This window comes from Pongo pygmaeus, chromosome 12 (assembly GCF_028885625.2).
Source record: "Pongo pygmaeus isolate AG05252 chromosome 12, NHGRI_mPonPyg2-v2.0_pri, whole genome shotgun sequence".
Classification (NCBI taxonomy): domain Eukaryota; kingdom Metazoa; phylum Chordata; class Mammalia; order Primates; family Hominidae; genus Pongo; species Pongo pygmaeus.
Genome location: NC_072385.2, coordinates 105156728 through 105183224, shown reverse-complemented (window position 1 = coordinate 105183224; position 26497 = coordinate 105156728). Strand labels below are relative to the sequence as shown.

The 26497-nt window shown below is 38.5% G+C and overlaps 1 protein-coding gene across 2 annotated transcripts in view; it reads left to right on the top strand.

Annotated features, from left to right (window-relative positions):
• PPP1CB (protein phosphatase 1 catalytic subunit beta) overlaps positions 1–26497 on the top strand; it is a 50333-nt gene that overhangs the window by 7064 nt on the left and 16772 nt on the right. For both annotated transcript variants that reach the window (XM_054474875.2, XM_063649423.1), the window contains exons 3-6: positions 18463–18594; positions 20426–20656; positions 23362–23466; positions 25535–25606. In XM_054474875.2, coding sequence (XP_054330850.1) covers positions 18463–18594; positions 20426–20656; positions 23362–23466; positions 25535–25606 — 540 coding nt within the window. The remainder of the gene's footprint in view (positions 1–18462; positions 18595–20425; positions 20657–23361; positions 23467–25534; positions 25607–26497) is intronic.

Sequence of the window (26497 nt, the reverse complement as noted above, 5' to 3'; positions counted from 1 at the left end):
TGAAGGAATGTTAAGATATTTAGAAATACTGACTAAAATTCTGTTATGTATTTCTGAAAGGTTATTCTGGAATCTTGGTGGCATATAGGGAGGCAAGGGGAAGAAATAGTTTGTAAATGTCAGTAGGTTTAGCAGTGGTGTGGTAGATGGGGATTCCCAGTCGAGTCTTCTAGGATTTGTGATTGGATACAAATTTATACGCTTAGGCAGCAGCCACTGCTTCTAGCAGCTTTAAATAGCCATTTCAAGGCTTATTCAAGTATAAATAACCAGTAGCCAGTTTTTTCCTGGTTTGATAGAGGAAGTCAGTCCTTGGTCTAGATGGGTACTTGTCATACAGTAGGAAAAAGGGCGGGGGCAGTTGTCGTTTATTCTGCCTCTGCACTATTCACATGTAGAGCACAGTGATTTATTAGAGTATGTATAACCTTCATGAACATCACTGGCCTCAGAACCCTCTCTTGCCAAACTTACCTCCATCTGTGCAAAGACAAGTGGAGATATTGATGATATGTGCATATCCCAGAGGGAATAGCGTTTGGTTTTTGCTGCATGCCCACACTTGCATAATTGGGAGGTTTTAACATAGCATATTTCACCATAAAGGAATTTTATTCTAATAATGTTAATCAGAATATCCCTAAGTAACAGAAGTTCCCATCTGGTCAGTTACAAGGTGACCAAAACACTTTCTTGGTTTGAGTATAGTCATATGCTCCATCAAATGATGTTTTGGTCAACAGTGGACTTCATGTAAGATAGTTGGTGGTCCTGTAAGATTAGAATGGAACTGAAAAATTCCTGTCACTTAGTGACATCATAGGCATAATGTCATAGTGCAATGCATTACTCATGTTTGTGGTAGTGCTGGTGTAAACCTATTGCACTGCCAGCTGTGTAAAAGTACAACACGGGCCACGCATGGTGGCTCATGCCTGTAGTCCCAGCACTTCGGGAGGCCAAGGCAGGTGGACCACTTGAGGTCAGGAGTTCGAGACCAGCCTGGCCAACATGGTGAAACCCCATCTCTACTAAAAATACAAAAATTAGCTGGGCTTGGTGGCATGTGTATGCCTGTAATCCCAGTTACTCAGGAGGCTGAGGCAGGAGAATCACTTGAACCTGGGAGGTGGAGGTTGCAGTGAGCAAAGATTGCACCACAGCTCTCCAGCCTGGGCAAAAGAGTGAGACTGCATCTCCAAAAAAAAAAAAAAAAAAGTATAACACAATTATATAGAGTACATAATACTTGATAATGGTAATAAACAGCTATGTTATATATTTACCTTTTTTTTTCTTTTTTTTTTGAGACAGAGTTTCGCTCTTGTTGCCCAGGCTGGAGTGCAGTGATGCAATCTCAGCTCACCACAACCTCTGCCTCTCAGGTTCAAGCGATTCTCCTGCCTCAGCCTCCTGAGTAGCTGGGATTATAGGCGTGCACCACCACACCTGGCTAATTTTTTGTATTTTTAGAGAGACGGGGTTTCACCGTGTTAGCCAGGATGGTATTGATCTCCCGACCTCAGGTGATCCGTCTGCCTGAGCCTCCCAAAGTGTTGGGATTACAGGCTTGAGTCACTACGCAGGGCCCTGGAATATATTCTTATTTTAAAAAACTAGTTAACTTAAAACCGACTCAGGCATGTCCTTCAGGTGGCATTCCAGGAAAAAAAGCTTCGTTATCCTGGGAGGTGATGGCTCCATGCATGTTACTGCCCCTGAAGACCTTCCAGTGAAGATGTGGAGGTGGAATATAGTGTTATTGATGATCCTGACTCTGTAGGCCTAGGCTAATGTGTGTGTATATGTCTTAGTTTTTAACAAAAGTTTAAAAAGTAAAAAATATTTTTAAAAATAGGAAAAGGCTTAATAGGATAAGGATATAAAGAAAATATTGTACAGCTGTGTGATATGCTTTTGTTTTAAGCTAATCATTACTAGAAAATTCAAAACGTTTAAAAATTTTTTTAAGTTTCTAAAGTAAAAAATGTTAAGTAAGCAAAGGTTAATTTATTCTTGAAGAAAGAAAAATATTTTTATCTTTATGACTGTATATACGTTGTGCCTTTTCTGTGTTTAGATATGTTTAGATACACAAGCACTCATTGTGTTACAGTATTCAGTACAGTAACATACTGTGCATCATGCTTTGTAGCCTAAGAGCAATAGACTATACCATCTAGGTTTGTGTAAGTCCACTTTATGTTTGCACAACAACAAAATCACCTCACTGTGCATCTCTCAGGAAGTTTCCCTTTGGTAAATGATGCATAACTGTATTATCTGACACCATTTTAACCTTCCCCCTAGTCCTACCTCTCATTCTCAAGATTTGGAGAAATCAAAATCTAAGTTTTCATAATAAAAGGTTAGGTATATCGGATGTTACATAGCTTCCACTAATGTCATATCTAGCAGTTGTAATCACGTATTTTAAAACTTTAAATAGTAAATTAAGAAGGAATCTTTATAGGTACTTGTATGTTTCCTCAATGTGGTTTGAATTGAGCCTGTTATTTGAATTACTATCAAATACTTGAGCCAAACTAGCGAGACAAAAAGACCAGACTTTTTCTTTTTTCCGAGACAGAGTCTCACACTATTGTCTAGGCTGGAGTGCAGTGGTGCAGTCTCGGCTCACTGCAGCCTGTGCCCTAGCGATTCTCCTGCCTCAGCCTCCTGAGTAGTTGGGATTACAGGCGCCCGCCACCATGCCCAGCTAATTTTCTGTATTTTTAGTAGAGATGGGATTTCACTATGTTGGCCAGGCTGGTCTCGAACTCCTGACCTCGTGATTCGCCCACCTTGGCCTCCCAAAGTGCTGGGATTACTGGTGTGAGCCACCGCACCCGGCCAAGACCAGACTTCTGAGGGGGAGAAACTTGCAAACCTGTCAGTGAGAAAGAGTGAGGTCTGATTTTAGATGACAGAAAGGAATAGCTTTTGTGAATTTCAGACCCCCAGCTACTAGAATTATGTGAATCCTGAATGATAACCAGATGTTTACTCAGTTAAGTGTTTACTCAAATATTAGTAAGTATTGATACATTGGGATGCCATCTTATATAATGGTTAAGGACACAGATTCTGGGTGTATTTCAGCCCTGCCCCAGTTTCTTCTGCATATATGATAGTGCCTTCAAACAATTCTTGACACATTAAAGGTCAGAAAATGTTAGCCGTCATTATTGCTTGGTACAAATCTGAGCTAGGAAATACTAACAGAGAGCTCTTTATGCCACTGAGTCCTGGAACTTCCCCATACTAATTTTGAGAAGGCTTTCTTGTAAGTATGTGACAGTTACAGTTTCCTCCACTTTCTGTTTATTGCATATAACCACCATTCTTGTATGTAAGTATGTATAACAGTTTCTTTACTATTCCCATTATTCAGCGTTTATAATCTGGTTTGACATATCAGTGTTGGTGCTGAGAGGGAAAGGTATTTCTAGGTAGGATAAAATGGTGAAAAGTGATTCAGCGCTGTTGTATGCTTGCTTTTGGCCAGGAACTATAGGGCAGTGTATCTTAAACTTTGAGTCTTGAGACCCTCTTACACTCAAATTCTCCATATATGTAAAGAATTGAAAACGAGCTTTTATTTATGTGAGGTATTTAACAATATTGCATTAGAAGTTAAAACTGAGAATTTAAAAATTTCTGTTCTCGGCCGGGCATGGTAGCTTACACGTGTAATCCCAGCACTTTGGGAGGCCGAGGCGGGTGGAATTGCTTGAGGCCAGGAGTTCAAGACCAGCCTGGGCAACATGGTGAAACCGCATCTCTTCTAAAAATACAAAAAAGTTAGCTGGGCGTGGTGTCACATGCCTATATTCCCAGCTACTTGGGAGGCTGAGGCACAAGAATTGCTTGAAGCCGGGAGGCAGGGATTGCAGTGAGCTGAGATTGCGCCACTGCACTCCAGCCTGGGCGACAGAGCGAGACTCTCTCTCTAAATAAATAAATAAATATCTGTTCTTTAAGTAGCAGTGTATTACATTTTAGCATAAATGTTTTTTATGAAGATAACTTTTCTAAAGCAAAAATGTGAGAAGAGTGCCATCATTTTATGCAAATCTAATGTCTTTTTAACAGAAGACAGCTGAATTCACATCTGTTTTGTTTCAGTCTTTTGATACCTTGTTTTAGTTGAATATGAAGAAAGTCTGTAGTCCTACAGATACGTAGTTAGAAAAAGGAGTAGTAGTTTAATAGCTGTTCTAGATAATTGTGGGTATTCTCTGATGTTATTACCAAAAATCAGCAAGTGGTGGTTTTTTAAAGGTGAATTTTAAAAGAGATGTGGAATCTGAAATTATATCCATGAATTTTTATGTTCTCTTACATTAAAATCCATTGATCTTTCTTGTACTTTAAATGGATCTTACACATGACTTTATAATACGCATTGTTCATTTGGGTAATATTGATTCAGCTGAGTTATGCAGATGTCCAGATGTTGAAACAGCTTATTATGTAATACAGTATCCAGAAATGACATTTGTTAATGTTACAAGATCTCATCAGAAGAGTCCTTAATTATGGAGAAGCTGTCAGATTTATGGTGCTGATTACAAGGTTTCTAGAATTTTAGTTTGTAACTTGAAAGCTTGAATTTTATCATTGGCAACAAGTACTGTCAGTTGTTTTCCTTGAAATGACAGGGTCACTTTGTTCATGTTCACGTGTATCTGTTGAATATCTAAGTTTGAATAACCATAGTTTGTCAGTTATACTTTCCAGTAAAAGTGTTTAGTGAAAAAAAGTGTCTAGGTCCGCTTGGAACTAAAACAGTCACAGGAGTGCTTTCCTTTGCGACAACCATTGTACTCTGGGATGGAGCAGGAGTGCTTTGTGGGCATTTCCATTTTATCATGTAGATTATTAAAGAGATGTATTCAAAGATTGAAGTTTAATAAAATTGATCATTTCTACTGCTTTACCAAAGGGCATACATGAAGCTGCCTTTTTTGTGTTTCACTGCATGTGTGTTGCAATGAACAACACAGTGACTGACTACCAGTGGGGTTTGGTGCCACTGACTTGGTATGTATTGAGACACTAACAGTTTCACCCATCCTTGCTTTTGTATTATCAAAGCAGATGTCAGTGCAGTGAAAAAAAAAAAAGTCCTTTATTCCTGAAATGTCTAGCCCTCACCTGTATCTGTCACTTTTCTTCTTCACTCTTTTCTCATTATACTTGCTATTTGTTTACCAATGTACCTGAAATGACTTTTTACTTATGCTTTGTGAATTCATGAAAGCCATAGGCCTTCTCAGAAAAATATTTTTATATATACACAATATTACAGACAATTTGTGGTATTATACAGAGCCAATAAAGGCCATTTTGGTCTCTGAATGCACATTATTCTTTTGTTTTGAGACGGAGTCTCACTCTGTCACCCAGGCTGGAGTGCAGTGGCACCATCTCAGCTCACTGCAACCTCTGCCTCCTGGGTTCAAGCGATTCTCCTGCCTCAGCCTCCCGAGTAATCTGGGATTACAGATGCCCGCCACCACACCTGGCTTATTTTCGTATTTTTAGTAGAGACGGGGTTTCAGCATGTTGGTCAGGCTGGTCTTGAACTGACCTCGTGATCCGCCCACCTCAGCCTCTCAGAATGCTGGGATTACAGGCATGAGCCACCGCGTCCGGCCCACATTAATTATTGTTAACAGGCAGTCCTAAGATGAGAGGGAAGTACAGCAGCTGCCTAATTTTTTTTCACTTAAAACCGTGTGTGTGTTGTGTGCATAGAGAAAGATGGGGAGGAAAGGAAGACAGAGTGGGAGAGGGAGAGGGAGAAGAAAAGCAAGAGAGAAAGAATGAAAAAGCAAAGGGGGCTGGGCGTGGTGGCTCACGCCTGTAATCCCAGCACTTTGGGAGGCCGAGGCAGGCGGATCACGAGGTCAGGAGATCGAGACCATCCTGGCTAACATGCTGAAATCCCATCTCTACTTAAAATACAAAAAGTTAGCTGGGCATAGTAGCACCCATCTATAGTCCCAGCTAGTCGGGAGGCTGAGGCAGGAGAGTGGTGTGAACCTGGGAGGCAGAGCTTGCAGTGAGCTGAGATTGTGCCACTGCACTCGAGCCTAGGCAACAGAGCGAGACTCCGTCTCAAAAAAAAAAAAAGAAAGAAAAAAGAGTCTCCACATTTTAGCCAATTGTAGAATTTTTATTTTTCTGCCTTTTTGTTGCTTAACAGCAGGCTTTTGTGCTAAATATGGAGAAAATGCTAGGAAAAAATTAGGATGTCTAGATTTAACTGCCATTAATTAGTATGTAATCTTGGGGGTGGGGATTAAGTGAGAATTAGAATACCAGTGGTCAGTGAAGATTACTAAGATTTTATGAGGCCAAGGCGGGTGGATCACTTGAGGTCAGGAGTTCGAGCCTGGGCACAGGGCGAAACCCCGTCTCTACTAAAAATACAAAAAATTAGCTGGGCATGGTGGCACACACCTGTAATCCCACCTACCCAGTAGGTTGAGGTAGGAGATTCACCTGAAGCCAGGAGGTGGAGGTTTCGGTGAGCCAAGATCATGCCATTATACTCCAGCCTGGGCGACAGAGAGACCCTGTCTCAAAAAAAATAAAAAATAAAAATTTATGAGACACCATGCATAGGTGTTGGAATTAGTGCTTTTTTCTTGCCATCCTTTCTGTTTTAGAGAGGTAATGATAAGTAAGAACTTGTTGGGGAAAGTAGCAGAAGGTTAGTGAAAAATAAAATTTAGTATACACACAACACACAGACACGTATATATCACATACCCTTGGATATGTGCGTTGGAAAGACAAACCTGCAATGGAAAAATTTTTACACTGATATAAAATGTGAAATATAATGGTTGAGTAAAGGACAGAATTCTTTTGGGAGAGGATAAACATTTTGCTTAATTGAGATTCAGAGTTAATGTTCTCTGTCATCAAAATTGATTGCAAGTGGTCATCTCTTGATGCTAATCTGTAGTGAGATTCTATGTATTTCATCTTAGAAGATGTCATTTTACACAGGGACATACTGCATATTCATCACTTGGAAAGCATTTATAGAATTCTCCTGATACTTGCCTTTTAGCATGTCATTACATTGCAGATTAATCACTTCCAATAGAGGGTTAGGTGGAAGTTCCTCAGCTGCACAGTTAAATGGATTTTGATATATGGAAATTTTTTTTGCACTTGAGTCAAGGTTTGAAGAATGCTAGTTTGAGTTTGAAAAAAATATATCTGCTGCAAAATTGTGTGGGAATGAAGATCTCACTTGTCTTACTTGGCAGCACGGGTTATGTATAAAGCAGTTTGCTGACTGGGTACAGTGGCTCGCGCCTTTAATCCCAGCACTTTGGGAGGAGGAGGCAGGAGGATCACTTGAGTTCAGCAGTTTGAGACCTGCCTGGGCAACATAGTGAGATCTTGTCTTTACAGAAAATTAAATTTGCCAGGTGTGGTGGCATGTGCCTATAGTCCCAGCTACTTGGGAGGCTGAGGCAGGAGAATGTCTTGAGCCAGTAGGCTGCAGTGAGCCTGATTACACCACTGCACTCTGGCCTGGGCAATAAAGCAAGACCCCATCTCAAAAAGTAAAAAATTAAAAAATAAAGCAACTTGCTTTAATTCAGACAGTATTAGTTGTCAGAATGACTTACCACAATAGAAGTTTCTCATATTTTTTTGCCTTATAATTTTAGGCTGAATTTATTAGAAAACATTCAGGGCAGCTTTCATTCTATTTTGTAGAATGGAGACTACCTCGAATTAAAAGGGGAAAAATTACTAGATCTGCCACAGAATTTAATTTCTAAAACTCTTCTGTGTTTGATAATAGTGATTGAGGGTGGTTCTTCTTGTTTAGAAAAAATTCAGTATCAGCCCTGAATACAAATAAATTACAATAAAGCTGTCACTGCTAAGCCATCAAAATCCTGAGTGGCTGGCCAAATGAGGATATTCAGTTTTTATTACTAACAAATACTCATGAAACTGACGGTGGTTAAGTTCATTAGAGCAAATGAAGTTGACCGTTGATGCCTCTGGTTCAGTAATACCTGATTAAGATATTTTTCCACAAAAAAACTGCACCAGACTTCAAACATCCTACATTTTCTCAGATTTTGTAAAACAGTCCAACTAAGTATTTTTCTACTTTGCCATCATCAGTTGTGACATATCTTAGCAGATTCCACTTCAGGTTGTACTAAAATAGTTTTTCTCAGCTGCTTTGAGAATATTCTTGCCTCTAGTTGTTCCACATAGATTATTTATAGAGGGTAACTTTTCAGTCACTTCGAATCAGGATTGGCTCCCCAAATAACAAGTATTGGTAACACCTGTCATCAAGAGCCAAGGAACACCACTCAGAACCATTTGGCTTGTTTTTTAATTGTTTACTAATTTTGCTCCCAGTGTCCTCAACTCTTCAAGCACCATTTTTACAGAAAGGCTAATGGCCTTTAAAAGTTTATTGTCTTGGCTGGGGAGGTGGCTCACGCCTGTAATCCCAGCACTTTGGGAGGCCGAGGCGGGCGGATCACAAGGTCAGGAGGTCGAGACCATCCTGGCTAACACAGTGAAACCCCATCTCTACTAAAAATACAAAAAATTAGCCAGGCATGGTGGCGGGCGCCTGTAGTCCCAGCTAGTCGGGAGGCTGAGGCAGGAGAATGGCGTGAACCCGGGAGGCAGAGCTTGCAGTGAGCCGAGATCGTGCCACTGCAGTCCAGCCTGGGCAACAGAGCAAGACTCCATCTCAAAAAAAAAAAAAAGTTTATTGTCTCAAGACATACATAGTTCTTCAGTTTTTCCAATCAGATACAATTTAATTAACCCACCATTGATAAATGACTTAACTTGGCTAACAAATGGGCCACTTGGAAACTTGAGTTGCAGACACATTTTTATTTTTGTGAAGAAATTCTGCTGTGATGAGATTTCGTTTTAATTTTTTAAAAAGTTCCCTCACCATTGCTTTACTATGAATTGGTAATGCTGTGGTGAGTGCTCCATCTGGTAACATCAGTATATGTTGTGTTTTTTTTAGCACAGCTACATAATGACTACAATGCCTTAGCACCCAGTTAAATAACATAATCCTCACTTTATTGTGTCTTAAAAACACAACATTCAAAGTTCACTTTTCTTGCTTTGACATGATGAGTATGCACTGGTAGTAAAAGTAAATAAAATGTTGCAGTACAGCAATAATCGTGACACCCATGACGCTGCCAGGTTGTAACTGCATCTCTATAATTTGTGATGCACCGAAAAGCAGTGTGAAGTGATGAGAGTACCATATGTGGTCCATCACAGCTGCTCAGCTCTGCCATTGTAGCATGAATGTGTCCAGTGATAAATAAGTGGCTATACTTCATTAAACTTTATGGCCACCAAAATTTGAGTTTCATATAATTTTTATATGTCACAAAGGATTCTTTTGTTTCGCTTCTTTGCAATCATTTAAAAAATGTAAAAAATTATTCTTAGGCCCCAAGCCATGCAAACACTGGCGTTGGGCTAGATTTGACCCCTTGGCCTTAGTTTGCTGAATACTGGTATAGTTTTTCTGCCTTTCCTAATGTAAACATGATTGTAGAAAGATTACCTTACTGGAAGTCAGGGAACCTTGGTGCTCCCACCAAAGTTGTGTGACTGATTAAGTCAGGTGAAATAAATTGGGGTTAGGAGCCATGGTGTCTAGTCCTTGACAAGTCATTCCTCAATTTTTTTAATGTAATCACCTGAATTTCTAGTGTATGCATAATCACATTTTGTGTGCCTCTCAGCAGCCATTCCATTGTTGAAGAGGCAACCAACACAGAAAATTGTTGAGGGGTTTTGATCTTTGACAAGGGAAGCATATAGTGTGAACTCACCAGTCACCCTGGCTTTTTTCCCTGGAGACATTTCCTAGTTTGTGCCATAGGGGAAATAGATCCCAAATAAAAAGTGATGGTCTCACTGGGCTAAGGAAGAAAGGTGGAAGTTTGGGGCCACTAAAGCAGTTGAAGCTTAAGTCCAGGAGAGGAGAGAACCACATAAAATCTAACCTCAATCTGCAGTCAGATTCCTCTAAAGTCATTGACTGACTTCAGAGGTACACATAAGCAAGAGAAGAAACCCAGCAGAAAACAGTATCTGAAAAGCTAAAGATCTGAGCAGACGTTTCAGTATCTATCTAATGCCAGAGAGGCAAAAATGGAAGTTCAAATCCTGCCAAGTTAGAGGGGCCTTATTACACCGTGAGTTTTCCACTGTGGCCCCATCATGACCACTCCCTACGATTGAAGGCAAAACTAAAACAGACCAGCCCTCAGGAAAATGAGTTATTGCTGTGCTGCTGCTAAAAGGAAACAACCTTCGTTGGAGAAAGGTATTATCTAAAACTTCTACATTTTTGTATCCATAATTCAATATTTCATTCACCAAATAGGATATGCTGTTTTGGACAAGCTGATGAAACTGAATTGACCAAAAACCAATAGAAATTATCTAGTGCTGACAGAAAAAAAAAAATGTACAGAAGAAAGCATGAGAGATTAATGTATTGCTGATAGACAGTGGAAAGGTCTATCATGTATAATAGGAATCCCAGAAAGAGAGGAGATAGACATACAATGGGATGGAAATATTGACTAATAATTTTCCAAAACAGAGATATCAAAGTACAGATTAAAGAAGCTGTGTGATTCCAAGCAGGGTAAATAGAAAGAAAACCATATTGAACATAGCTGCTAAAAATCCAAGAGAAAGAGAAAATGTTAAATGCTGTCAGAAGAAAAAATTCATTATCTTCAGGGAACAATAATACGAATGATGGGTGATCTATCACCTGAAACAGTGGAAGACAGAAGACAATAGAATGGTGTTCTCTTTAAAGCACTGAAAGAAAAAAAATGACAACCTAGAATTCTTTATTTATTTTGAGATGGAGTTTTGCTCTTGTGGCCGAGGCTTGGAGTGCAATGGCATGATCTTGGCTCACTGCAACCTCTGCCTCCCGGGTTCAAGCGATTCTCCTGCCTCAGCCTCCCGAGTAGCTGGGATTACAGGCATGTGCCACCATGCCTGGCTAATTTTGTGTTTTTAGTAGAGGCGGGGTTTCTCTATCTTGGTCAGGCTGGTCTAGAATTCTAAATCTAGAATATCCTTCAATAGTAAAGTAAAATGAAGACAAACTAAAGCTGAGAAAATATTTTGCTGATATGCTGGCACTAGAGAATATTAAAGTAAGTTCTTTGTGTTGAAAGAAAATAACAGATAAAAGCAAAGAACTGCAGAAAGAAATGAACAATGGTAAGGATAAATGTGAGTAAATACAAATTCTGACTGTTTAATAGTTGTGGCTTGTGGGATTTAAAATATGTGGAAACAAAAATACGACAACTGTAGAACAAAAGGCTGGAGGGGGGTGGTTATTAGTCAAAAGTGTATTTGTAATCTCTAGAGCAACCTCTAAATGAAAAAATATATAACGAAAAGCTAATAGAGGAGAAAATTGAATAGTAAAAAAATAATTGATTACTCCAAAGAAATGCAGGGAAAGAGAAAGCAATGAAGAACAGATGGGACAAACAGAACAGATGACAGAATGGTAGACTTAAACCCAACTTCGTCGATGATTATATTAAATGTAAAAGGAGCAAACAGGCTGGGCACGGTGGCTCACACCTGTAATCCCAGCACTTTGGGAGGCCGAGGCGGGTGGTCACTTGAGGTCAGGAGTTCAAGACCAGCCTGGCCAACATGGTGAAACCCTGTCTCTACTAAAAATACAAAAATTGGCTGGGCGTGGGTGCCTGTAATCCCAGCTGCTCGGGAGGCTGAGGCAGGAGAATCGCTTGAATCTGAGAGGCAAAGGTTTCAGTGAGCTGAGATCATGCTGCTGCACTCCAGCCTGGGTGACAGAGTGAGACTCCATCTGAAAAAGAAAAGGAGCAAACATTGAAGTTAATGCAAAGCTCAGAAGACCTAACTATTATAGATACTGTTTACAAGGGATATATTTTAAATCTAAGGGCACAAATGAGGAAGTGAAAAAAAAGGGGGGAGGGGGCGGGGGGAGACAATATCATGCACACATTAATCAAATGAAAGCTGACTTGGCTATATTTATGTTGGAAAAAGCTCTAAAACCAGAAATAACACTAGAGGTAAAGAAGGGCATTATATAATGCTAAAAGGATAAATTTAATGGAAAAATATCTAAAATTTTTATATATGTGATAGTATAGGTCTAAAACTAAAAGGAAAGTTTGACAACTATTATAAAAAGTTAAAATAGACAAAACCACAACCATAGATCAGTGCCCCTCTTTCAGTAACTAGTAGAACAAACAGGAAAAAATCAGTGAGGATAAAGATTTGAACAACACAGCCACCCTGACCTACTTGGCGGACATAGAACACTTCACTCAATAATTTCAGGATATATATGCTTTTCAAATATGTATGAAACATTTACTAAAATATACCATATGCTATACCATAAAGCACCCCTCAGTACATTTGAAAGAAATGACATCACAGATGTCAGCCAAAATCCATTTAATGAAAAACGTGAAAGCCTGCCATACTAGAGTATACAACATTGCTGAGAGAAATAAATAAAAGGAGAGATACCATGTTTGTGGATTGGAAGACTTGAAATTGTGAAGATATCAATTCTCTCTAGACTTACCTACTTATTCCCCCCACCCTTTTTTTTTTTTGAGGCAGTGTTTCACTCTTGTTGCCCAGGCTGCAGTGCAATGGCGCGATCTTGGCTCACTGCAACCTCCGCCTCTTGGGTTCAAGCGATTCTCCTGCCTCAGCCTCCTGGGTAGCTGGGATTACAGGCACCCGCCATCACACCTGGATAATTTTTGTATTTTTAGTAGAGGCGGGATTTCACCATGTTGGCCAGGCTGGTCTCTTCCTGACCTCAGGTAATCCACCCGCCTCGGCCTCCCAAAGTGCTGGGGGTTACAGGCATGAGCCACCGTACTCGGCCTTATTCCCAGTTTAAAACCTCACAAGTTTGGGGGTGGAGGGGATAGACACAAGCCAATTTTAAAACATATTTGAAAGTTCAAAAGGAAAATCTAAAGAACAAAACTGGGATGTTTATATTACTAGATACCGAGACTTTATAAAAAGCCATAGGAATTAAGACATTGTGGTATTGATGCAAAAATAGACAAATGGGGTAATGAGCTATATAGTGGCTAAAAACAGACCTGTTCCTGTATGGTCACCTGATTTTTCTACAAAGCTGCCATTGCGGTTCAGTGGGGAAAAGGATGATCTTTATGATAAATGGTGCTGAATCAACTGGGTATCTGCTTGGATAAAAACCTTGACCTTTACATCAAACCATACACAAAATTAATTTGAGATGGGTTATAGAATGAAGTGGGCTAAAACAAAATATCTGGAAGGAAACATAAGGAAATATGTTTAGAGAAGGCAAGAATCTCTTGAATAAGATGCAAAAAGGCTTAACCAAAAAAAGATTGACTAAGATTTTTTAAGATTTAAATTCATTAAAGAACTTCTGTTCATCAAAAGATAGCATTAAGAGATGGAAAAAGTCCAGTTTTAAAGAATGAACAAAAGACTTAAAACGAACTTGTCCAAAAAAAAAAGATAACCTAAATGGTCTATTAGGCACATGAAAAAGATACTCAATGGCCAGGTGCAGTGGCTCATACCTGTAATCCCAGCACTTTGGGAGGCCAAGGTGGGGAGATTGAGGTCAGGAGTTTGAGATCAGCCTGAGCAACATGGTGAAACCCTGTCTCTACAAAAATTAGCTGGGCATGGTGGTGTGCACCTGTAATCCCAGCTGCTCAGGAGGCAGGAGAATCCTTGAACCTGGGAGGTGGAGGTTGCAGTGAGCCATGATCATGCCACTACACTCCAGCCTGGGTGACAGAGTGAGACTCCATCACAAAAAGATAAAAAAGGGTACTTGACAACCTTGGTCCTCAGGGAGATCAAATTAAATCCAACAAATACCACCATATACCCAACAAAATGACTAAAATTAAAAATACTGATAATTTGCAGTATCAGTAAAGATGTGGAGCAACAGTGTTAGGAGGATTATGAATTGGTATAGCCACTTTGGGAAACTGATGGTATCTACTACTTAATGAAATAAACCATCTCTGTGACCCGAGCAGTTCTACTGCTTTGTTCTATACATACCTAAGATAAATATGTCTATGGATATTCATAGCATTTGTAATAGCCCCAAACTGGAAATAATCCAAATAGAGTAGTAAAGATACTGTCATATGTTCATACAATGGAATACAGGTTGAATATTTTTTTATCCAAAATGCTTGGGACCCCAAGTGTTTGGATTTTGGATTTTTTTCAGATTTTTGAATATTTGTATTATACTTACCAGTTAAGCATCCCTAATCCGATAATCTGAAATCTGAAATGCTCCAATGAGCATTTTCTTTGAGCATCATATTAGCACTAAAAAAGGTTTGGGTTTTGGAGCATTTTGGATTTCAGATTAGGGATACTCAGCCTGTATTTCAAATGACGGTTAAACACAATTATATGGATGTGTCTCACAGATGCAATAATGAGCAAAAGAGCATTCTCATGTTTCTTTTTATCTAAAAGTCTAATTCATAAATACATCAAATCAATATATACTGATAGCAATAAGGATAGTAACCTCAGGCATTACTGTCATTGGTTAGGGCACAAGGGAATCTTCAGGGTTGCAGGAAGCATTCTGTATCTTGATCTGGATGGTGGTTACTCAGGTATATAGATAGTTTAAAATTCATTGCGTTACATCCATAAAGTTAGTATACTACATGTATGTGTTAAAATATTTTCTAAACAGTAGTAAGTATTGTAGATATTTGCTATCATGGGATTTTATCTGGTCTGAAATTACTACATGCTGAAAATTTCTAGGAAATTTTTGATCCAAAAATTTTATGTGGTGAAGTGGAAAAAGTACTGGGCTTTAAGTTAGAAGACTGATTCTGAATCCCTCTCTGCTGCTTCTCACTCCCATCCGTCTTACAAAACCTGGGCACCGTGATCTTATGTGAGTTATTTAATCTGTCATTGTACAGTGGAAATAATAGCTTCCCTTTTCAATTCCTGGGGTGTGAAAAGGATTAAATGAAATGATTGATGTGAAGGTGCTTTGCACCTAATGAAGTATGCTGATTTATAATATCTTTATAATCCAGCAGGGTTCGGATATCCAAACACTGGAATCCCTCATGGATGCTGTGATAGCAGTCTAGTTGCCCTGTGTAACAGGTTGCCCGGATGATTTCTTCCTTTTTTCAGAAGTCTTGAGAGTACATAAAGGAGCAGGACTTTTGAATTGGAAGACAGCTGGAATTGCCCTGGGACATCTGCCTTATTCTGTCCAACCTTTGGCTAATTTATTTCTAATTTCTAAAACTCTTGTCAGAGTTTTAAACATTGGGAAAACCTTTAGCTTCTCTAACTGCATTCATCAACTCTTAAGATGTGACTGATTATTAAATGCACTTTTATGTGCCACTAAGTTGGTGGGGGGGCTGCCAATTACAATTGTAAGAAGCTTTTAATTGCAAGAGTCTCACAACTTCAGAGACATTAGTTAAGGAAGAAATGTGCATCCTACAGTCAGTGAAATGTAAAAAGTTTCTGTGCAGTGTGTTTTTGTTTTGGTAAATTTTTAGTTTCTGTGGATTTGCTTGACTTACAAGTTGAAGCACTTCATAGCTCTGTAAAAATGTTAGTTACACAATTACTTGAGAAGTCAAAATTATACAGAGGGAATAAAATAAATACTAGGTAAAATATTCACCACTGTCATTTGAATATTTTAAATTGACATACTGAAGTGACCCACATTAGTCTTTTGACTTAGTAGTCAAGTTACAACTAAGTTTTGATAATGTACTGTTGTTTTTGTTCATTGTTATCTCTATAAACAACTAATACACAGTAGACTCTCAAACATTTGTTGAAGAGTTAATACAGTTTGTAAGTACTTTTAGCTGTGTGTTTGTTGTCTGAAAGCAGTTTGAGACCTTTAATTCTTCCAAAGCGAATACTTTTTTTTTGAGACAGATTTTCGCTCTTGTCTCCCAGGCTGGAGTGCAATGGTGCGATCTCGGCTCACTGCAACCTCCACCTCCTGGGTTCAAGCAGTTCTCCTGCCTCAGCCTCCCAAGTAGCTGAGATTACAGGCACCCGCCACCACTCACAGCTAATTCTTGTATTTTTAGTAAAGACAGGGTTTCACCATGTTGGCTAGGCTGGTCTCAAACTCCTGCCTTCAGGTGATCCACCCACCTTGGCCTCCCAAAGTGCTGGGATTACAGGCATGAGCCACTGCAGCTGGCCACATTTTTTTTTCCTTAAACTAAAATCTTCCACATTTAACACTAAAGCTGAGATGTCTTTTTGGTGTTAGAAAAACCCAAATATGCATCAGAAGTAGGTAATTGATGTTTGAGAACAAGCACTAATGAAGCTATATCAGTTCCCATAATAAAAGCAGTTCTGCTGATCATTGTTTTGAATTTCAGGGATAGTCTTCTAAACTAGCATATTTGCTAAAGCACATTGGATGTTGTCTGTGTCTCCTGTTTATTGCCTCCTTTTGACTTTTATATTAATATATTAATGGAATATATAGCTTTTGCATGTGGAGGCCTTTTTTTTTAAAGCCTCTTATTGACCTGACAAAGGAATCAGCAATTTTTAGCAAGAAATATGTGGAATTTTATTTTATTTTATTTTACTTTGGAGATGGGGTCTCACTCTCACCCAGGCTGGAGTACAGTGGCACGATCTCAGCTCACTGTAGCCTCCGCCTTCTGGGGTCAAGTGAACCTTCCACCTCAACCTCTGCCTTGAGTAGCTGGGACCACAAGCATGCACCATCATGCCCAGCTAATTTTTTGTATTTTTGGTAGAGATGGGGTTTCATCATGTTGCCCAGGGCGATCTTGCACTCCTGAGCTCAAGTGATCCACCCACCTTGGCCTCCCAATGTGCTGGGATTACAGGTGTGAGCCACTGTGCCCGGCCTTTATTTTTATTTTGCAGAGACAGGGTCTTGCTCTGTCACCAAGACTGAAATGCCCTAGTGCCATCATAGCTCACTGCAGGCTCAACCTCTTGGCCTCAAGCAATTCTCTACTATGCTAGGCTAATTCTGTTTTTTAAAAAAATCTTTTGTTGACACAGGGCCTTGCTTTGCTGCCCAGGCTGGTCTCGAACTCCTGGCTTCAAGCAGTCCTCCTGCTTTGACCCCTCAAAGTGCTGGGATTACAGGGGCAAGCTACTGCTCCCAGCCTATTTTCTTTTCTTAAATGCTCTTTCACTTAAGATTAAATGAGAGCTCAGCAGTAAATTTAAGGTTAAAGGGAGTCAGGGGAGATGGTGATGAGAGGAAATGATTACAAGTTGAGTTCAGTGGGGCAAATAAGGAACTCTTTTCTCTCTCCATGCACCATTCTACTCCCCTTCATCCCACAAGTTACTGGAAACCATATTATCTTATGGCTCAGTAATGCAAAAGTGCCTCACTCCATCCAAATAGCCTTTAGAGGTTTAATATAATGCTCTATTGGGAATGTAACGATAAGTTAATTTTTAATACATAGCTGATATCTTTTTTGTATTTGTTTTGATCAGAAAGTAGAGATAGGGGTTGCTAAAATTTTGGAGACTGCTGGTGACATTCCAAGAAAGTGTGTGAAGCTAAATCACCTACTGACAATTACTATTTAATCTCCCTTTGTTCATAGCACATTGTTCTTAATGATGCTGTTTTGATATCCTACTAGATGTGAGATAAGCAGGCCAGACCTTAAAGGGTGCGGGCTCTGAAATCTTTTTTTTTTTTTTTTTTTTTGAGATGGAGTCTCGCTCTTGTTGCCCAGGCTGGAGTGCAATGGGGCGATCTCAGCTCACTGCAACCTCCGCCCCCCGGGTTCAAGCGATTCTCCTGACTCAGCCTCCCAATTAGCTGGGATTACAGGCATGCACCACCACGCCTGGCTAATTTTGTATTTTTGGAGAGATGGGGTTTCTCCATGTTGATCAGGCTGGTCTTGAACTCCCGACCTCAGGTGATCCGCCCACCTCAGCCTCCCAAGGTGCTGGGATTATAGCCATGAGCCACTGCGCCCAGCCCTGAAATCTTTTAGGTCTCTTTGGCTACTAGGCCCCAGGTTGGTCACAGGACAGCAAAAAACAGGACTGCATTTGATCAACAGCAGACTTGAGGAGCATCATCAGGAACCAGTAACAATGAAAATAGAAGTCAAAGATCATAGAATAACATTATTTTAAACCATGGGACCAAATAGGGTAATTTGCTGCCTGTGTGACTTTTCTGATTTTTAAAATATGGGCATGACTCTTTTTGAAAGATTATTATGAGTAAATTTTAGAAAACTCACTGTTTTATTTATTGTTTATCAGTACGAGGATGTCGTCCAGGAAAGATTGTGCAGATGACTGAAGCAGAAGTTCGAGGCTTATGTATCAAGTCTCGGGAGATCTTTCTCAGCCAGCCTATTCTTTTGGAATTGGAAGCACCGCTGAAAATTTGTGGTATGTAAATGGGTAAAGTTGGAAACAACTCTTTTGAATCATGTTTTTCCTCCCATGTTTAAGATCTAGAGAAAACATTTTTTGAAAATTTTGTATAAAACAGATCAGTAGGCTTTACTAAATAAAAGTGTATAAAAATTGAAACTTATAAAAATGACAAGTTACAGACAAGATGAAAGTACTTGCTGTATATCAACAGATAAAAGGAGTTCTATTTATAATATATAAAGAGTTCTTATAAATAAGAGAAAGACGATACAATATAAAAATAACATAGGAAGAGGAAGGTCTTAGAAGAAATTCAAATGGCCAGTAAACATAAGGACCTCAGCCTCTTTTTTTAGTAATCAGTGATGTGCAATTTAAAGCAAGTCTCCAACTCTAGTCAGATTATAAAAAAATACCAAAGATTGATGTTTAGCGTTGTCAAGGATGTCAAGAAAAGGGCATCATAGTACACTGGTTAGAAAAAAATAGGTGTATAATTTAGAGGGTCAATATGGCAATATCTGTGGTCTTCTAACTTTGATGTTATTTAAATTTGTTTTGAAGATGATACTACTTTATACCTGGTATTCTTTTAAGTTTTACAGTGGCTTTTTTACAATCCTTTATACATTGCCCAGCAAATAAGAGATACTAGCTAAGTAAATGTTTCTTTTTTGTTTGTTTGGTTGGTTTTTCTTTGAGACAGAGTTTCACTTTTGTTGCCCAGGCTGGAGTACAATGGCACAATCTTGGCTCACTGCAACCTCCACCTCCCGGGTTCAAGTGGTTCTCCTGCCTCATACTCCTGAGTAGCTGGGGTTATAGGCGTGTGCCACCACATCCAGCTGATTTTTTGTATTTTTAGTAGAGACAGGGTTTCTCCATGTTGGCCAGGCTAGTCTCGAATTCCTGACCTCAGGTGATCCACCCGCCTTGGCCTCCCAAAATGCTGGGATTATAGGCATGAGCCACCACAGCTAGCCAGTAAATGTTTGTTGAATGGATCAATTAACTTAGAATATCACTCCTTCAAGTAAGAGGTAGTAATTCAGAATTTGGGGGAACTAATCAATCCCCTGTATAAACTTAAATGAAGCAAATGTAGTTACTTAGAGGTGATCCTAAAATGATTAGAATTAAAGTATTCTTTGAAGGTGTTCTTTAAAATATAATATAGAAATAACTTGAAGGTAATGGAAGTTATTTATACTACATATTTCTAAAGGTTTACTATTTGTCTCCATATTTGGCGTTAAAAAGTGACGTAAGTTGAACTACCAGATAATAAAATTGTTTTAGTTATCTATTGTTGTATAATAAATCATTCCAAAACTTTGTGGCTTACAGCAACATTAATTTACCATCTCACAATTTCTGTGGGTCAGGAATTCAGGAACAGCTTAGTGGGTCCTCTGGCTCTGGGTCTCTCACAAGGCTCCAATTAAGGCGTGATCTCGGGCTGCAGTCATCTGAAGGTTGAACTGTGAAAGGATTCAGTTCCTTATAGACTGATGGACTAAGAGCCTCAGTTCCAAATGAGCTGTTGGTCAGAGGCCTCCCTCAGTTCTTTGCTACGTGGGATGCTTCATTAGACAGCTGGTTTCATCAGCAAGCATGGAAGAAGGTGAGAGAGTGCAAGCAAGATGAAAGTCACAGTCTTTTGTAACTTAATCTTGGAAGTGACAGCCCATCTCACTTTTGCTTGTTAGAAGTAAGTTACCAAATATAGCCCATACTCAAGGGTAGGGGAGGATTTCACAGGATGTGAACATTGGGAATCATTTCATAGAAGCTGCTTATAACAGTAACCAATTTTTCTAAAACTGACTTTTTCTCTTTTTAGGAGATATTCATGGACAGTATACAGATTTACTGAGATTATTTGAATATGGAGGTTTCCCACCAGAAGCCAACTATCTTTTCTTAGGAGATTATGTGGACAGAGGAAAGCAGTCTTTGGAAACCATTTGTTTGCTATTGGCTTATAAAATCAAATATCCAGAGAACTTCTTTCTCTTAAGAGGAAACCATGAGTGTGCTAGCATCAATCGCATTTATGGATTCTATGATGAATGTAAGTGAAAATAAAGACTTAGAAAAGTAATTCATGGAAACATTGCCTAATAATTTTCTGGTTCAGAAGAGTTCCTTTGATTCAGAGTTTTTTCAAAATAAGATCTATCAGGCATAGGCCAGGAAGAAGAACCAGAAACTGGGAAACGTGTTACTAATTAAATTGGTTCCTTGAGATCTCCTTGGTCATATTTCAGATTGACTGCAGCTTACTTGGCTGAAGAGGCTCTTTTAAAATTAGTTTATCTAGTAAACTATCCAGGTGAAACAGAAGTCACCGTAGGCAGTGGCCCCTGGTTTTCTAGTGTCCATTAAGGTTTTAGCTCTCAGCATTCTTGTGGTATGACAGCTTTTATTAGTCCTGTGTCACAAGAATTATTGAGAAGTTCTGTGAAACTATTTAAAAGTCAAAGTTTTATATTATTAGAATTTAAATCTGTGTCTATAAACCTTGAAAGACAAAGATACTGAATGCTCTGGGGTATCCTTATTTTACTCTCTTCTTCATTAGTAGGTAAATCACCGATTTGGTATTGTGTGTTTCCAAGTGTTATTATTAAAATACCCTACTAGGTTCAAATTTGGTCTTTTGGTTTTATTAGAATACGGGAGTAAGTATTTATTTGGTTAATTACTACTTAGAATCAATTATAATCTTCAAATTGAATTTTTTATTGCTGTCTTCCCTGTTAGAATCTACTTTTGCTTTTTTTCAATCCTTAATTATGTTAGAGACCTATTCAAACTCATATCTGCTTGATTTATGTAATGATTTGACCAAGTTTGAGGGTATGTTATATGTGCAGGCACTATTGTGAACATAGTGCATGAAGCAATACACAATACAGATGATCTCTGTTCTCATGGAGCTTACATTTTTTTTCCAAGTGTTTCTCCAGCATTGATTGGCCTTCCCTGTCCAGCCAAATAGCAGGTCATCGGCCTAGCTGGGACTGTATGTCCTTGTAGTGAAAAAAGGCTGTATCAGGCTTCCAGTGCTTAATGAAGTTAGCTAGTTAGCTTTTCCTTTTTCTTTTTTCTTTTTTTTTTTTTTTTTTTTTTTTTTTTTGAGACGGAGTATCGCTCTTCTTGCCCAGGCTGGAGTGCAATGGCATGATCTCAGCTCACTGCAACCTCCGCCTCCCGGGTTCAAGCGATTCTCCTGCCTCAGCCTCCCGAGTAGCTGGAATTACAGGCATGCACCACCTTGCCTGGCTAATTCTGTATTTTTAGTAGAGATGGGGTTTCTCTGTGTTGATCAGGCTGGTCTTGAACTCCCAACCTTCAGGTGGTTTACCTGCCTTGGCCTCCCAGAGTGCTGGGATTACAGGCGTGAGCCACTGCGCCCAGCCATGAGCTTACATTCTAATAGAAATGATTCTGTATTTGATTTTGTATTGTATTTTTATTTCTGAGATGTAGTGTGTGGTTTGAATTATTTAAATCAGACTAGCAGAGAGGAAGTGAGTTGGAGTACATCAGACTACAACATTCTTCCTAAAGCTACATCAGAAATGGAGGTATATTTTTAAAGGATAAAAGATGGGCAAGAATGTCCTTGGGGATAGAAATGACATCAAATGAAATAATGCATGGGAGAGCAACTCATAAACAGTGCTTTGAGTTATGTACTTACTCATTAAGGGGCAGGTTGCGGCATAAAAGCACAGGAAGTTAGTACTTGTGTCTTTCATCCCTTCCCTAGCTTAGTAGTTGTACCTTATTACCAAATTCAGGAAAATCGAGTAACTCTAAAAAGGTGAACATACACTTGAGGTTGTCTTTGTCGTAGCTTTTTATGCTAGGCTACAGGAAAATTATAGTCTTTGTGCCTCTATTTATACTTGCTATAGTGCCAAGTTGTAATTCACACAAAAGAGAATACCAATTAAACACTTGGAAATTTTCCTTCCTTGGCAATAAGTTTATAGTGTGTTAATCAATGCATTAGTGTTAAAATGGACAGTTTCCAGAGGCACCTTTTCACTTCTGCTTGCTTGTTTGGCTAGGTATTTAACTAGTCCACATATTGAAGGGAAAAAAATGAACTAAGAGCCTATTAGACTGTTTAAAAATTGCTATATTATAGTGATCTTAAAAGACAAAAATTGTTTGATGTATTTCATAAAACACCTAGCACAGTCTTTGGGATTTTTTAAGTGTTAAATTTGATTAGGTTTATTTTATTTGTCAGAAATTGTATGTATTTATGATGTACAACATGATGTTTTGAAGTGTATATACATTGCAGAATGGTTAAATCCAGCTGATTAAACATATGCATTACCTCAAAAAGTTAGCATTTTGGGAGAAAACAACACTTAAAATTTACTCTTAGCATTTTATAAAGATACAATATAGTGTTAACTGTAGTCACTATGTTATACAATCAATCTTCTGTATTTATTCCTACTACCCAACTGATACTTTGTATTCTTTGACCAAAATCTTCCTATCCCACCCCTACCCCCAGCACAATCTTTGAAGTCTTGGTAACTTTACTGAAGGTATTGAATGTTTATTGTAGTTATTGCCTTTTTGAAAGTATGTAAATAACATCTATGCATTATAGAAAAAGTTCTTCTTTATAGATAAACATAAAGAAGAAATGAAGAAAATTGAAATCATTCATAATCCCTTGGCTTTGAGATAACTGATGAGAACAGTTTTAGATTTTTTAATTTATTCTATCTGTTCTTTTTATAGGCAAACGAAGATTTAATATTAAATTGTGGAAGACCTTCACTGATTGTTTTAACTGTCTGCCTATAGCAGCCATTGTGGATGAGAAGATCTTCTGTTGTCATGGAGGTAGACTAGTAAATTTGCCTTACAGAATTTTTTATTCTTCTATTATTCGGAAAATACCTATAATAAGAGGCTATGGGAAAACAAAGCAGTGCTTGTATGAAAACTCAAGTGATTAAAACTGTTTTAAACATGGCTAAACCTCTTTTAATAATTAGAAATTTATTTATAAATGAAAATGTAATGCTGCTTTAAATAGTTTCACATATAAAGAGGGTAACTAGAGTTGTTTGAGAAGGTCTCCTTTGCCTGAAGTTTTAACAGAAAGACGCCCCTGCTATTTATTAGTAAAAATGAGAGGATCGTTATCTTCCTGCCTTTATTGAAATCTTTCATCAGAATCCAAATAAAATTGAGTTTCATATTCACATATATCAAGAATTCTAGGCTTCATATAATATATTTGCTTTAGTATTAACAATAAAATAATAAAATAATCTTTGGTAGATTGGTAAGTTACTCTGTATGGCTTATGAAATAAGCTTGAAGTTTATTTTGAAAGTTTATTTGAAAAATTAATGTATATGTCTAACACCTAGCTAGTAGATAGTGTATGATCTGACCATCTTGAAGAGTTAAAAACCTGTTGCTAAGATATATTTATGAAACAGATAATTGAGTAATAAAAGGTATTAAATATGTCAGAACTTAATAAGACACTATGAGAAGTCAGGAGGAGGAAAGACTGGGTACATGTGTGTATGGAGACATGGGTTTTAGAGGATAAATAGACTTTGGAGAAGTTAAAAGGACTTGAGACACTCTTTGTTGTCTAGTTTAGGGAATGTGTAAGAACTGGCCTGACTAGAAGGTCAAGTACATGCTGGGAAATGATGGGATCAGATTATGGAGATTTGAATATTGAGCAACGGAGTTTGTTGAATGATTTAATAACCATATTGGGTTTTTGTACAGGGAAGTAATTTAATGGGAATAGTGTAAGAAAATTAGTTTTTCATCAATATACAGGAAGAATTAAAGTGGAAAAACGCTGAAAAGATAGATGCACTTGCCTAGGCCTGAGGTAATAAATGGTTTATTCTCTGGCAGAACATAATTCACTATATTAATTGAAATATGTTTTCCAGTAGATATTAAACACGTAATGAATTGTAGTTCTTGTACATTAGTTTAGCTAAGGATAGAAGTGTAGCAGTATGGATATGAACGTTTAGCATCATTCCTTGTAATGATACTTGGATTGCCTACCAGAGAGAAATAATAGCTTATATACCACTTCAAAGATTGCAAAGTATTTTTGTGAGCTTTTCCTGTTAATCCTCTGATCAATAGTTTATGACTTCATGAAGATAATAAACATGTTGGAGTGGGATGTGGAAAGAAGGTCTTAGGGAACCAAGTGAGGCACTTTCACTTAGAAGTTAAAATGTTGAAGATTAGTGGTAAGAACTGGCAAAAGTGGTAGGAAGGGTTGCAGTTGATTATGTTTCTATGAAGGCCAGGGAATGATTCGAAAAAAAAATGGTAGTTTTTTTTTTTCCTTGGGAAGTCTTTTGAAATATAAAGGAATTTCATTTCCCTGGTAGGGAAAAATGGAAAAAAAACAATTATAATGCTCTATTATATCAAAGTGGAATTCCTAATAACTCTGTGTTGCCCTTTAAGACATTAAAAGGGGCCGGGCGCGGTGGCTCACGCCTGTAATGCCAGCACTTTGGGAGGCCAAGATGGTTGGATCATGAGGTCAAGAGATCGAGACCAGCCTGGCCAACATGGTGAAACCCCGTCTCTACTAAAAATACAAAAATTTAGCTGATATGGTGCGTGTCTGTAGTCCCAGCTACTCGGGAGGCTGAGGCAGGAGAATCACTTGAACCCGGGAGGCGGAGGTTGCAGTGAGCTGAGATCGCGCTACTGCACTCCAGCCTGGGTGACAGAGTAAGATTCTGTCTCAAAAAGGAAAAAAAAAAAAAGACATTAAAAGGAACACTTTTCAGTATCTCTAATTTCACATAGTGAATCTATTTTGATTAAATGCTTTTTATTCAGTGACTATTAAAATATTAAAATTTTTAGCTATTAGTACTATGTCTCATCTTTTTATTTATAGGATTGTCACCAGACCTGCAATCTATGGAGCAGATTCGGAGAATTATGAGACCTACTGATGTCCCTGATACAGGTAAGTATAGAGAGAAGTTTAATTGTTTTGTGTGAAGTGTTGTCATATTTGAACCTGATTACATTTAGTGGAAGTAGGATTGGCTTATGTAATAAATAAAAGAGCTTTTTTCATAGTCAGTAAGCCAGCTACAGATTACTTTATTTGCAGTAATACACAATTTTTCACTTTTCACTGATCCTCAAAATGCGGAACCTTTTTATTTATAGTCATAATGTAGTTCTATCACACTTATTTGATCACAAAAAAGATTTTGCTATTGAGTCCTCATACCTATTTTTCTAAATTCCGTCATTCATACTGGCATTGGTTCTTCAAAAATTTGTTAAATTAGCCAAAAGTTTTTTAATTAATCTATCCTTTGCTTCTTAGGCAAGGATACAACTACCTTCTTTTCAAATGTCTAGTAGTTTTTTGTTATTTTCTATGGCCTCTATTTCAAATTTTTAGAGCTTTTTTTCAAGGGGGTGTGGGAGGGATTTCAATCTGTTGCCCAGGCTGGCCTCGAATTCCTAGGCTCAAGCAATCCTCCTGCCTCAGCTTCTGAGTAGCTAGGACTCCAAGCATGTGCCATACCTGGCTTAAATTTTTAGAGCTCTTAAGGTTCTAGAGACCTGTGGTCAGTTTTGTGAAAATTACATTGGAAATCTGTGGGAAGGCTGGGAGCAGTGGCACTCACTCCCATAGTCCCAGCTCTTTGGGAGGCTGAGGTGGGCAGGATCACTTGAGGTCAGGAGTTCCAGACCAGCCTGGCCAACGTGATGAAACCCCATCTCTACTAAAAATAACAAAAATTAGCTGGGCATGGTGGTGCGTTCCTGTAATCCTAGCTACTCAAGAGGCTGAGGCACGAGAATCGCTTGAACCTGGGAGACAGAGGTTGCAGTGAGC